The sequence below is a fragment of the Ruditapes philippinarum genome, unplaced genomic scaffold (genome assembly GCF_026571515.1).
Source record: "Ruditapes philippinarum isolate M1 unplaced genomic scaffold, ASM2657151v2 ctg3615_1_1_1_1, whole genome shotgun sequence".
NCBI classification, from domain to species: domain Eukaryota; kingdom Metazoa; phylum Mollusca; class Bivalvia; order Venerida; family Veneridae; genus Ruditapes; species Ruditapes philippinarum.
This window is the reverse complement of record NW_026863180.1, coordinates 97,133-112,648: the sequence shown is the minus strand read 5'-3', so window position 1 is coordinate 112,648 and position 15,516 is coordinate 97,133. Positions and strand designations below refer to the sequence as shown.

The 15,516-nt window shown below is 32.8% G+C and overlaps 1 protein-coding gene across 1 annotated transcript; it reads right to left on the bottom strand.

Annotated features, from left to right (window-relative positions):
- Positions 1–568: 568 nt before the first annotated feature.
- LOC132721386 (uncharacterized) lies at positions 569–10,560 on the bottom strand. Its single transcript, XM_060705682.1, has 6 exons — positions 10,142–10,560; positions 7,961–8,024; positions 6,065–6,208; positions 3,403–3,537; positions 2,430–2,537; positions 569–1,022 (listed from the first exon to the last, which is right to left on the bottom strand). The coding sequence occupies exons 1-6, from the start codon at positions 10,199–10,201 to the stop codon at positions 943–945; spliced, it is 591 nt and encodes a 196-aa protein (XP_060561665.1). The 5' UTR covers positions 10,202–10,560; the 3' UTR covers positions 569–942.
- Positions 10,561–15,516: the final 4,956 nt, after the last annotated feature.

Here is a 15,516-nt window from a genome sequence, read left to right as displayed (position 1 = left end):
GAAAACTTAACTAGATTATGATTTATTTCATCTACGTCTTACGCGTATAAAAATTCTCTGTAATATAAACATGATGCTTTTCATAAATAATAGATAAAATTACACAAATTTGAAATCTTGAAGCTTCTTTTTAGTTCACCCTGTCTTTTCCTGTGCTTTTCATCGAATCATCATCGAGAGATTTTCAACACTTATATGTATTAGTGTCCAACTTTATTTGTCATCCAATGAAAACGCGGTATTTCTGTGCGTTAATTTTCATAGAAGAACAAAAGTCGATACTATATCGAATTTGGCCATAGTCGACTTCTATTTTTCACAGTACTTCATAGAACCGCATAGTGACGTAATAAAGTGAATGATAATGAGGCCAAATAAAGGTTGACACTAAATATGTTAGTATTCATCCGTGCTGTTCTACAGAAATTAGAAACATTCTCCTGTCGCTATCGCTCCCGTCGAAGTTTCTAATTTCTGTAGAACAGCACGGATGAACACTAACATATACGTATAATTTCAGAAGAAATGAAATCTTAAAAAAATAATGTTGTCGCTATCGCTCCCGTCGAAGTTTCTAATTTCTGTAGAACAGCACGGATGAACACTAACATATACGTATAATTTCAGAAGAAATGAAATCTTAAAAAAAAATGTTGATCAAAACTATGTAGTTGGAGGCAGTTCGTTACACAGCAAACTGACGTCATCTTGTCCGACGGCATTTGAAGAGCCTGAGACGTACCAAATAAAAGCATTTCAGGTCAAAGATTTTGTTTAGATAAAAAAATGATGAGTAAAATGCTAGATTAAATAATAGCTTGATGTTTTTCTCCAAAACTTAAAAATCGTGTCATTTGTAATGAGAAAAACATATTTTTCGTGAAATGTGTGACATCATTCTCTACGTCATATCCGGTGGCATGGCATAATATTTGAAATTCATTATTGCGTCTCATTTTGTTCATCTTGTTCTGTTGTATAGTATCCACATGGCATTGACTTGGTAAGAAAGTTCACAAACTCTGAAATATAAATATAATATAAATATTGTTAGAAACTAAGTACATTAGATCTAAAACATCATATCTAATTTTCAGAGGAATTGAAGATCTACCGGCAAATTCTAATATTCACTCCGTTACTCTATTTCCGTCATTTTACACATATTCTACATCATAGGCACTCGGTTCCACAACCTTTTTTGATTTTAATTTCTTAAAAAAATTATATTATGTATATAAAATACTACAAGGTTTCGCAGCCGCCATGTTTTAACGCAACGGAAGTGCATTAACTGGTTTACAATTAAAAAAAATATTGGCTCCCGAGTCACCTTTTAAAGAATATTGTCGAAATAGTCAATAATTGTGGTACCCATATTAGCCAATAGTCTCCTTTCATCGAATCGGGAACTAGTGTTTTTTATTGAAAATTGTGCACCAGTCAACGCACTTCCGTTGCGTCAAAACATGGCGGCTGCGAAAGCTTGTAGTTTTTTTAAAGTTGTTACCACATTTAAGTGAAATTGTATATAAATTATGTAAATAATTATGCTTCTAAAACAATTTTCAAACACCGAATAATATGTTAAATATGTACTGCAAATATTTGTCCACATTATATGTAATCATTAAAATATATGCATTCATTTCTTCTTAGACTTTATAGAAAACAAATTTCTAATTACCTCCCTTTATTAACATGAAATGTAAATTTAGTAATATCTTTACAAATAGAATATAATGCTTTTTGGAACTTACAATATTGTTAAATCTTCATTAGAACATTATATTTATGATATGAAATCATAAAAAAATTGTGTTACATGATCTTTAGACTCACCCTCCAAATAAAAGTTAAACTAACTTTTAAAACCAAATTTACACTCCCTACGTCACATTTACAGTCAGTCCATCACAATTTCATTATCAACTTCTAATTAACGTTTACGTGTATTACGTCATTACCCCTTCATTGTGTTAACACTTTCAACCCTTATATCACATTTACACTCATCACGTCATATTCAAACTTACTACTTTACATATCCAGCTAGCTTACGGAACGTCGGTGGTTCTACTCAGGTGCCCGTTCGTACTTGAAATAATGCACGGAGGGGCACCTGAGGTCTTCCTCCACCAGTAAAAGCTGGAACGTCGCGATATGACCTATACTGTGTCGATGTGACGTAAAACCCAATCAAACAAACAAACAACTACTTTACATTCGTACTCCATACTTCACATATACATATTGTATCACCACCATATCTGACAGTGACTGACGGTTTACATTCTCAATGTTGAATTACACGTGTATATATAATTACGCGATTGTCAAAGGAATATAAGAGGCTTTAAAGGTGTATTTCTTTACTAAACAATACATAAAGTCACCATATGACGTATAAGGTTGACGGAGAGTATTACCGTTTACATCAACATATCCATCTTTGTTCGTGTCCATGGCAGCCATAAGCTGATCTGCTTCTTTCTCTGTTAAAGGATCACCACAAACACACAGCGTGTCTACCAGTACTGTAATAGATCGACATTATGTTATGTTACCAAGGAACAGGTTCACAGTAATGGCTAGGCTGCTAGTACATTATATGTACACCTCATTCACATTACATGTACACTTAAAATAAACTTCACATACATTACATGTACATTTAATATACATTACATGTACACTACATGTACTTATACACTTCATATACACTACATGTTCACATCATGTACTTAAAACATTTCATATACATCGTTATAAGTATCGTTATATTTATTCTGAAGATAAATTTAATCAAATAATTGACCAATTAGCTTCTTATCCTATTCTTATCTATTTTGGGTCATTGAGTCCTACAGATGCTAAGTACTTAAAAAGCATAACCTACATTGGTGATATTTGGTGGACAACTTAAAAACGTTTGTTCAATAGATTACAACTGAAATGAATTGGTTTTCCAAAAACAGACTAATAGGATCGTTCAGCTCTTGCATATTGTCACATAACTTCGCTTTTCTTGGCTGGAGAACAAATCGGCAATTACGAATCAATGATGGAAGTGATATATTATGCTTTCAGATTATCTACAGTAAAACGTCTGCAAAGCGGCCTTACGTAGAACAAAAACCTCTCGTTTCTATAGAAGTATCATATTTATCCAGATATTTCACAAAATCTTTGACCTCAGTCTGTAGAGCAACGCCATTCAGTATAAAGCCAAACGTTTTGTCTGCCAAAATTGTTACTATGCAAAAGCCTTTCTTTATTCCAAAACTTTATAAGCCTCTTTTTTAAACATGTTTTTTTTTGCAATAGACGTCTTGTCACTGTATAAAAACGGGTACGCTGAAGACTATAAGCTATTCCATATGATGAGAAGAAGCAGTTTACCTTTTTTGTTTACTTTCCCTTCTGTAGAGGAGAAGACAGAAAATGCATCGCGTAATTCTTTCCTGGCCTGTTCCCGGGTAATCATATGCTTCATAATTAACCTTACAAACTCTTGCTCATCCACTTTTCCATTTTCTAAAACAAAATATATAATAACATGTTATCACGTGAAATAAGCAGACATCCAACAAGTACGGTCATCATTCTGAGACAAACATATATCTAAATCAGTGTTTTTATATTTATATTATGGCGGCTAATTTGTGCCATGTCGTATGTTCGCTCCGCGATCAAAATACGACAATGTCACTGCTTTGACGTATCCTCGTTTCTTCGCCTGACGTCCGGCAGAGCAAAAATATGACATGGCCTAAATCAGCTACCATAGTTTATTCAACGGGACTGAGTGGTCGAGAATTTGCCATCCCTATCACTAGTGTGGGTTTAATCACAAAACTCTGCGAGTACGCCTGCGTTTTTATTTGTTTGGGTCGTCAGACCAAACAAATAATGGTAGCGAAATTTCAGAGTCTAATGTTGCTAATTGCAAATGCCGAAAGTAGTCCAATTTTTTTGGAGCGGTTACTTCCCTTTTGTATGTTCACTAAAGCCGAAAAATTCAGGGGAGATCACTGCGTAAAGATGGTCAAAGACAGGCGCATCAATTTTCAAGCAAAGTAATTCCCGAATGGTCAAAGATTTCTAATATTGTTTTATTGTATTTTCTGATCGAAAATAACTAAATACAAAGCGGACATTCAATCTCTGACACAGAAGTTTACTACAAACCTAACAACAAGTAGTTCTCAAAACAGCTAAAAACTAGCGATTTAAAAGAAAGAAATATTTTATTTTGTTACAAGTATCCAACAAATTACAACGCATTTAAAGTTAAATTATTTGTTTGGGTCGTCAGACCAAACAAATAATGGTAGCGAAATTTCAGAGTCTAATGTTGCTAATTGCAAATGCCGAAAGTAGTCCAATTTTTTGGAGCGGTTACTTCCCTTTTGTATGTTCACTAAAGCCGAAAAATTCAGGGGAGATCACTGCGTAAAGATGGTCAAAGACAGGCGCATCAATTTTCAAGCAAAGTAATTCCCGAATGGTCGAAGATTTCTAATATTGTTTTATTGTATTTTCTGATCGAAAATAACTAAATACAAAGCGGACATTCAATCTCTGACACAGAAGTTTACTACAAACCTAACAACAAGTAGTTCTCAAAACAGCTAAAAACTAGCGATTTAAAAGAAAGAAATATTTTATTTTGTTACAAGTATCCAACAAAATTACAACGCATTTAAGTTAAACAATAGCGTTGGCTTATAGAATTGTCAATAAATGCACAATCACAAATTACGCGGATGAATATGATTTTATCAATGAAAATACTATTTTTAGCCATGTTGATTACCGAATACTACACAAACCGAGTAGTGGAATATATAGATTCTACATGCCGGACCGTTTGGGGCGAGAGGATTTTTGCTAAAAATATCTACTTCAATTATAAACAACAGGTTTAGCCTAAACAAAATACCTCGAAATTAATAAGGATTACAAAACCCGAACTGCAATGGAAGTTCCAAATTTAGAATGATTTGATATTATTCAGACACACTGTGTATAACTTTTCCGTGGTACAAGGGTAACGCGCTCGCCTCGTGAGTGAGAGGTCTCGAGTTCGTATCCAAGTCGAGAAAACTTTTTTTTTGTTAAATTCTTTTTTTTAAGTGTTTTTTGTTAAGGAAGTAGCCATGATATACAAAGATAAAGTGTGGCTGTCGTAAAAAAAGGACATAAATTGATTTTTTGATGCAACTCTAGTTATGCAGAATTACGGATGTATCAAACTCTGGTGCCTTACAAAAGGAATTATAATACATAAAAATAAACTTATACAGGAAAATGCATACAGATATCAGAGCTGCATTACTGGTAATGGTACTGGTACTGCAGTACGTACTGCAGCAATTTTGCAAGTACTGTCAGATATACAGTACGATTGCAAAGATCAGAAAATACCACAGAACTTGCAGCCGTTTGATTCTTTATAAATATACATGCTTATAGTAAGCTCCAGGATTATTTACATCTGTGTTAAACAACAGTTAAAGTCGTTACAAGCCCTAATTTAGAATAATATGGTTTTCTTCAGGCCGTTCACATATAAATTTTCACCGTGGCTAAAGGGTTTTCGGGCTCGCTTAGGAAGCGAGAGGTTCTGGAGTTCAAATCCCAGTAAAGGTTACTCCTTTTTTTTAATTGTTAAAGTCAAAATAAACATTGATTGAATATCAGTGTTGCAATTAGTCTAATAGCCAATTTACCACAATTAAAACGCTGGAAAGCATTGGTGGCACTCAACATATAATCTCACAACCTGCACCTTTCTTACATTCTGAGACCCAAACAAATTCAGCGCCTTCTGTGCTTTGATTTATTAAAGGTCCTAGTATCTTTTTGACCAATAACTGAAACATTGTCATGACTGAAAACGTCTGAATTCGGATATGATTGGATTATTTCCTTTAAAAACATTGCTGTCAAAGTTAATTAAAATCATTTTGAAATTTTGGCCACAATGTACAAAGGAATATAATCCAATGATTATCGCATTAATCATAAAAGCTTTTAATTCAAAAAGGGTTATTCTTACTATCAACATCTGCTTCCTTGACAATATCATCTACTTGTTTCTTGGTGAGATTTAACCCCATTATTCTGAACGCTTCTCCTAGCTCTTTCTTGTCCAGAGTGTTGTCATTATTCTGGTCAAACAGCTTGAAAGATTTCATCATCTCTATAAGAAGAAATTTGTTTTAGAATTATGATACTTTTTTGAGTGAGACTAAAAAAGATTGGAGCACCACACTAAATACCTTATTCCGGTAGATACCGTACAAGGCGCTTAAATGATAAAATGCTAAAATTTTGCCCTTTTACCCGACGGAATGAACTACATTTGTATAATTGGTCTTATTTATTTTTCCACACCGATTTTTGTATGATACTGAACAAAAAATGTAAGAATCGGTGACATAACGATATTTGTCTATTTTGTGACCATGATTTCTGCAAGCGTCTATAGGTACTGCCCCAGTTCTGTAGTGAGTTAAATCCTACTTTATTTAGGATTTAACTCACTACAGAACTGGAGCAGTACCTCTAGACGCTTGCAGAAATCAAGGTCACAAGGTACAAAAATATCACAAATGTAAACAAAAAAGTACTATTATTCTGACTTCTTTACAAAAAACATGTACTAAAACACTAAAATAGTACTAATTGCATATAGCCAAAATGCAACGGATCAAAAGATGGTCGAGATAAATGGCAAAATAAGTACCTTTTTGGAAACAATAACAAGACACCAACTATGAAAAGATTTTGAGATATATAGATAAACGAATTTCTTGCGAATAATACTTGGCCTTTAAAGCAGCACGCCTTCAGATATCTGATAATGTTCATGAAAATTTTGAAAAAGTATTAAAAAGCAAAAAAAAATGTAAAGTGAAGAATTAAAATGATTTACATATTGCAAACGGCACTTTCAATCCATGTACTTTACAAAAAAAGTCAAAATATACAAAAAAGCTTTTACCGACTTAGTATCGCTTTAGAAATATGGTGAAAATCCTTCAAAATCGGTCATAAATGACACATTAAATGGAAATAATTACTTTATCTTGAATCTTTTTTACATTTCTCAAAACCTCATTACATTTTTCTGAAGTTCGATTTTCTTGAAATATTGTATCTCATTTGTGGTGTGCAGCTTTAAAACAAGCAAACATCTTTGAATTATACTTTATTGTTATTTGCAAAGACTCAAAATATTACAAGTTATCAATAATATACAGGTTTGTGCCACTTTCCTCTTATTTCCATCTGTAATGGAGGGCCACCATCTTTAAACTTTATTCAACAATTGTGAAATGTCCTCGTTTAGTTTCTCACGAGTATTTTAGTGTTAAACTTACACTATACATGTATCTAGTCACCTTTAACTTACTTAAGTTGATTTTTGGAATATTTTACACTTATTTAGACTTAGTATAATTAAGAACGTATATAAAATGTTTATACGAAAAGACGTGCGGACGGACGAACATCCCATCACAGTATCGCAGTATACAGTATACATTTATTAGATGGGGGCATAAAAAGTGCATGAAATTAAGATGCACTGAAGTGAAATCTTAAGGGGATGGGGTGAGGTTTAATCCGTGACCAACTAACTGGTCTTACTACATAGAGTTTGAGTTACTTGGTTTAAACATATTTATTTAAGCTCGCTTGCGAAACAAGTTCTTGCAACTTTTATTAATCACTTTCGAGTCCGCTTCCTGGAATCAACCAGTACTGGTGTCATATGAAGAAACATGGTCGTTACCCGATTAGGGCTCGAGCCCATGATCCATGGGTTGAGAGGCAGACACCTTAACCACTAAGCTACCGCTCTCCTTTTTACTTGTAGTTGAGGAAACTATCCAATTATTTATTACTTAATCATTTTTAGAAATAATATAGAATACAGAAATCAACATACGTTTGACTTTTAACGGCGTTACCTTCACGTCGGACGTTTGACCCGGTTTGCATGCATCGGTGTACTGTAAAAGAAAAAGAGAGTTAATGCCTCTATAGGAACCTAAAGATAAAAATATATATTTTGTATATTCTTTTTTAAATGTCTACAGGAGGTCAACAGATGTAAGTATTAATTTTTTGCTGAATAATGGCCCTATAGATTCTACAGTGGTTGAAAAATGAAGTATGGCACGTGTTAGAATTTTAAGACAATTATTAACTTCATCTCTTGTCTTTTACTAACTAACGTTCTCTTCTTTCTCAATCTTTTTCTTTGTTGATCTATGACATAAATGAAAATGCCATGTCATACGAAATGAAATTATAATGCTTATTATTGCAATGAATACTCATGTAATTGTTAACACTTTTGAGTTAATAAAGGTATGTTCTGTTCTTCTCTGTGGCAGATGTTCTCAAAATAGAAAAAAACATGCACAACCCAACCCCACCACTACTGTACTGTACCCATCCTATGTACTGAAGGGAAATAACTCGTATAGAAATATACGTTTCCTCCTTCAGTCGTTCACCATGCAGTTGTTTGTAAAATTGTTGCTTGTAAAGTAAAACTTCAAAATAAAATACTATTTTTAAAATTAAAATATCATGAAAAGAAATCTGCCATCTTATATTAATTTACATTTATATGATACTGACTGCGTTTATTTATGTGTTTAAATAATAAAATCTAACAGTCATTGTTGTCAGGGGGTGGGGGTGGGTGGGTACCTTCACAATCTTAATTCGATTTGTCATGATATACACATTATAAGGCACACTATACCTCAGAAATCCATATATATATTTTAATTCTTTGCAAATGTCAAACATTGGTTTAAAGTGTTTAAAATCTTTAAAATGATTTAACAATGGTTTTAGATGTTTCACAAACAAAGAAAGTAGCATTGACGTGTTATAAAGGTACCAAATGTAAACAAAGTGGTATTTTGACTGCCATACAAAATACTTATTCAAAATAATTATACCAATTACTAATATAGCAACAGGAGCAAAGGTTAGTTTATCTAGTATATGGCACATGAGTTATGTGAGAAGTATAATTAGTATACTTTAGTTCCATTGAGAAGTCGCAGCACTTTGAAATCAGTTTTAATGGAAAAATCAATGCAAAATAGTAATTTTTGGCAATTTTGTGATGTCTCCTCGTTGCCATGGTAAAAGGAAATTTGAGATTGAATATGCGGTTACAAAGGCTATTGTCCAGTTAACATTTGTGCTAAGTTTGAACAGATTGAAGCCTTTTTTTATAGTTTCATAGCAATTTGAACTTGTAACAGGAAATTTTTCAATGAAAACAGTCATTTTTCACAAAATGCTTACCAAGTAATAGGTTAAAGTGTGATAAGTAAGAAACACATTTCAACCTAAAGATCAATTTATACAATCTTTGACCATTAAAAGAAAGATTAAAGAAATTTGATTTATTTTTTAAATGTGCCTTTTAGAGGCAAATGAGTTTTAAATAAATAAATACTTGCTTAGAAAAAGCCAAATATAAGAGACATAATATGTAAATTAGAATTACCATACAAAATACTGTAGTTGAAATAAATTATCACGAAAAAATTCTGCCATCTTTTATTAATTTTCGTTTATTTATTATTATTTGTTTTTTACATTTTCAAGTTAAATTATTGTATTTTGATTAAAGTTTTTATTTCACAAACGTAAGTGCGGATAAGAGGTAGTAAAGATTATTCAGAAAATATCAAATGAAAATTATAATAAAAATATCATTTAATTAAAACGCAGCATCAGTTTATTATAACAGCTGGGTTCAAACTTTCAAGAAAAAAATGCACGCGACACTTAAAACAAAAAATAAAACTTGTGACTCTAGTACCTTTATACATAGGCTATACGTATATAAACACACATATCAACTGAATTTCCAACAAGTTACATGTATTATAAATATGAGCCGCGTCACGACAAAACCAACATAGTGCATGGATCCATGCTGTTCGCTTACAAACCCTATAACAAGTAGAGAAACTGATAGCGAACAACATGAATCCTGATCAGACTGCGCGGATGCGCAGGCTGGTCTGGATCCATGCTGGTCGCAAACCCATTATGTTGGTTTTGTCGTGACGCGGCTCATATATAACCATACCGTGTCGACGGCAGTTTCCAGTTTATTTACTGCGTTATTATGATCCTCGTTTTCTGACATCCTGAATTTCGTCGCAATAAACTAAGAATAATTTCGTGTAGTTAATAAAATATCCACCTATCAATAATGATGTGTAATTTTAGTCAGATAACTTTTAAGTTATTATCTTTTTCAGCAGTTTTCGTCAAGGATTTCACATTTTCCAGTTGAATTAGGTAAACAAGTAAAAACGTTCTTAACTGTCAAATGATTTAGAATAATCCTTCAACACATAAGTTGACACCCCTTTTACATCGGTTGAATTTAAAGTTAACATTTACACCAATGTGCTTATCATTAGTGTGTTATTTATCTGGTATTGACATTAAGATTTTAATAATATTTTTAGTTAAAAGAATTTCAGTTCACATTGATCAATAGAACGGAACCTTGATTATGGCTACACTGCCCTACAAAAGTTCCGCCGCGCGAAATGTATCCAATTTCCTTTCATTTATATTGCATGTATTGCCTGTAGGCTTGATTTGCGACGCTACATTTATTTTGTACGTTTCATAGTTTAGGTTGGTATTTTGAAGTTAATAAGCAGGATATTAATCATACACACAAATCAAAATTATAAAATTTAAAAATAAAAATTCTAAGTGTTATAATAAAGATACGAGTACCTTTAAACGAAGAAAAATATAACCACCATTTTAATAAAGAAGCTTGATGAGGTAAATATATGTATAAAATGAAAAGAAATAAAATGAAATTTAAAAAACATCTACAAGGAACAATGGCCGTTTTCATGCAAATTGAAGTCTAACTTACAACAAGTTTGCTTCTTTAAAAAGAAGCATGCGAGAGGTCTTTTTGCTGCTGTAGAAGATTTGTTTAATTTGAAAATATTTGGAAAAAAAGACACAATGAATGGTTATAAATTACAATTATTTAACAAAATAGAATTTATTATACAAATTGAATATATAGTATCATAATGAAAGTTTGTTTTACACTTCATTTTTTTAATGTTTTGAAACATTATATGCCGGAGAAATTGACTATTTCTTGGCGCATTAGGGATACTTTTTCTACAAAGGGAACTTAATTAAAATAAATGATATGTATTTTAAAAGTAGTATCAAATTTTCTTGTAAAATTCAATAAGAAAATTTTCGCTTAATGTTTTGGCAAGTATATGGAAACATTTCCTCTACATTTTCGAAAACGGGCATAAAGTATGTTAATCAGACAATTTTAAGTCCAGGATTTACATAAAATATGTTTTATATCATTTGATTGGAATAAACAGAATATAAAGCTGCATGCCTCCAACCACTATTTTTAAGAAAATCAAACTTGTGTCAAATTTGTGCCATTTGCGCCTAAAAATCCCCGTTGCGTTACTTAGTCATACCGGTTTAAAAGTTTAAGGAGCAGCAAAATTTCGGTACATGGTTCACTCGGTCATATAATAGTGTAGCTATAATGTTCACTGTTACTTTTTATTGTCACTGTTACTATTTATCGGAACATGAAATAGTAAAACGCTATTCAGAAAACAATACTGTAATCGATTTATACAGTTTAAAAGATTAGAACGAAATGAAACATCCACGTAGCGCATAGTAACGTAAATTATATTTTCCGATTTTTCTATGTACCGATTCGTTCACTTCGATGTTAATTTTTCGTTTAAATTAAGTCGTATTTTGAAACGGAGCATGCGCAAAACAAATTTTGTAGACTGCTCCTAATGATTTTTAGCTGTAAATGAGATTCGTTCACTACAATCAGATACGCAAAAATGAATGCCGCCAGCAATCAGTCTGAACACTGTGGAGAGGTCTGATGACCTCTCCAATTAGATACTGTTAAATTGTAAAATATGAATCCTTAAGTCACTGATCAATGCAAAATAGGTGAAATATATTTTTAAGGCCTGCAGTGACAAAACCATGCCATTGAACATATATAAGTCTCTTTTACGTAGGCACTGTGCCTTGGTAAATATAAATAATATGTCGTACTAAAAACAAATATGGTGACGGCCCACTGAATTTTCGTACTATATATCCTACAGTAAATCCATCACATCTAAGACTAAATTCTGAACACAGCATATCCCGTACAGGCATTTGATGGCTAAAACTTTCAACAACAATACTATCCAACTAAATTTAGCACAAAAAATAATACAAATAATACATTAGCCCTTGGACTTCGAGTGCAGCTTTTAATTTGTGTAAGCACTATAAAATAAACCAAATAACAACTAGGGTGTAGACTGGCGCATGGTACTTCCTGAAACCTTCCACCAAGAAATTAACTCCTGCAAAGATAATACAAAAAAACAACCTTTAAAGTACTCAGAAATGAAACTTCATGTACACATTTACAAAAAATATACTTAAAATATAATCAGTCTTACCAAGATTTAAAAGAACTACTTTCTAGACTACAACGGGCACGGTCTAATTCCGTACCAGGGTGATACCGTACGGTCTCATATCCAATCCTTGTGCTAACAAAGTTAAGATGCCGGGCTAAAAACTAGTATATATACGGTGCCGTACTAAAACAAAAACGTTTCCATGCTCAGATCTGTTGATTTCGTCGGTGCGTGGTAAAACCAGATACGGTGCCAGTGATTGCGTCGTGCTAAATATAAGCGAAATATTGATGCTAAATATATAGATATATATATTATAATGCAATATTTATGGCGAGTAGTGTAAAGTAGTGCATTACAAAATATAATTTTGCACCTACACAAGGCGGATTACGTTATGTTAACAGTATATAAGTACGTTAACATACTAAATAAGCCTAATCACGAGAACCACTTTACTTCAAACACTTACCACTGTGATCTTTAGGTTTCTATTTGCTTGTTTTATTGATATAACAAACATACGGTCTAACTTGACCGGTGACTTACTTTATTAAAAGATCGTAGATCAAGATCCGAGTCGATTATCTTCTTTTCAATTAAATCTGGGCCTTTAAAGTAGAAAGTTCTATTCGAAATACCCGGAACGAAAATCTCAAATAGTCACACATTGATATACAATTTTACAGACACATAATTTGCAATATTAAATTTCAATATCACGCGCGTTAAAGGAACGTATATTTATCGGGAATGTTGAAAAGATCTTTATTGAAATGTAGGTACAGTTGTAATTATAGACAGAAAAAAATCTTGAATGTCTCACAATATGTAAGTGTCGTATAATGAATTATGAAGACGTTCCGATATTATAATGTTAGACACTCCACGAGAAAGAAATTTTCAAAAAGATTGATTTAAATAAGGGATAAAAAAATGTACAATGATTATATATACCGGCATATTGAAATCTTCACATTTGAAAGTAAACGTTGGTGAATTTAATCTGTTTTGACTGATATTTCTCTGTGATAATAAAGCGGTTAGAAAAGGTTTTGTGATTTTGTTTCTAACAAAGATTATCCGACTTTCGTCTTTAACGTGTTACAGGTACCTTTAACTCATCTTGTTTCCTGAGAGGTTCGTAACGACGGAGGAACTATTCCTCCTAAATTAATCAAACCAACCCTATATATTTACTTCAATAAAAATGCTAAGCAAGTTATTCTAATCTTTTATACACCAATAAAACTCATATAAAAATACCATTCATATAGCCCTACAATCAACATAAAGGTGAGTATTAAAAATTGAAAGCATTTACTTTCATCAAATCCCCTCTATCTTTTAAAAAAATATTGCGATACGGGCGGTATAAATGTATTTCGAATGTAAAAGGTATAGTTTCTTAAGTAGGTCAGAAGTTTTAAATATTTTCAAATTATCTTCGTGTTCTGCGACTGAACATTTTGCCCATTCAATAACTTTTTTTATTTCAGAATACAATTTCTGTTACGGTTTTAGCTTTTTCATTAGTCAGTTGGTATTAAAGTCACTCCGACATTGTAACACCTTTACCCTGCTTGCGGCAAGAGATTCAACACATGCGACCGCAATCGGAACATCTTCGGCTATTATCTATAATAACATTATCCGAAAATTGACGGAAAGGGCCGAAAAGTTGCGATTGATGCGACCGGTGGAGACACAGAACATGTGATACATTGTCTGCACTTATCCTTATTGTATCATAGATATTGTGAATGTTTAGCGTTCAGTTAACGCTAGTTATGTTTATATTTAAATGAGATTATTCTGATATACATTTATTTATATGTTTAATCATTTTTTTCTGCAGCAATATATGTTCATTCTCCAATATACTGTAAATCTTTGATTTATATCATGTGTTACGCTATTTATTATATTTTGATATGTATAGTGTTACAAGATACTGTATTGTATACGTTATGAAATAAAATTTCTGGTCTGTTCATATTCAATGCAAATCGAGCCATGATATTTTTATTTTCATACAATGTATCAGTTCACAAACAGTGATAATATGATGTATACGAAGAAGAAATCACATTGTTTGATACAGGTAGAAAAATTGTACAAAGCAAACATTTAAGCCGTGTCACGACAAAACCAACATAGTGGGTTTGCGACCAGCATTGATCCAGACCAGCCTGCGCATCCGCGCAGTCTGATCAGGATCAATGCTGTTCGCCTACCAACTCTATTACAAGTAGAGAAACTGATAGCGAACAGCATGGATCCTGATCAGACTGCGCGGATGCGCAGGCTGGTCTGGATCCATGCTGGTCGCAAACGCACTATGTTGGTTTTGTCGTGACGCGGCTCATTTAATTTAATTGAGTCAGTACATTCTAGTTTGTACGGGAGCGTCCTGGTGCCAATTTAACATGCTCTATAAAAAAAGATAACTCCTACGTAGGACTTTGTAACTCCTACATAGGACTTTGTAACTCCTACGTTGGAGATATAAAAACCTGATTAGGAGTTTTGATGTCCTTCGTAGGACTTACAAACTCCTACGTAGGACTTTATATCTCCTACGTAGGAGTTAAAAAAACCTAATTAGGAGTTTATAACTCCTACGTAGGACTTTATAACTCCTACGTAGGACTTTATAAGTCCTACGTAGGACTTTGTAACTCCTACGTTGGAGATATAAAAACCTGATTAGGAGTTTTGATGTCCTTCGTAGGACTTACAAACTCCTACGTAGGACTTTATATCTCCTACGTAGGAGTTAAAAAAACCTAATTAGGAGTTTATAACTCCTACGTAGGACTTTATAACTCCTACGTAGGACTTTATAAGTCCTACGTAGGACTTTGTAACTCCTACGTAGGAGATATAAAACCCTGATTAGGAGTTTTGATGTCCTATATGTAGGACTTACAAACTCCTACGTAGGACTTTATATCTCCTACGTAGGAGTTAAAAAAGCCTAATTAGGAGTTTATAA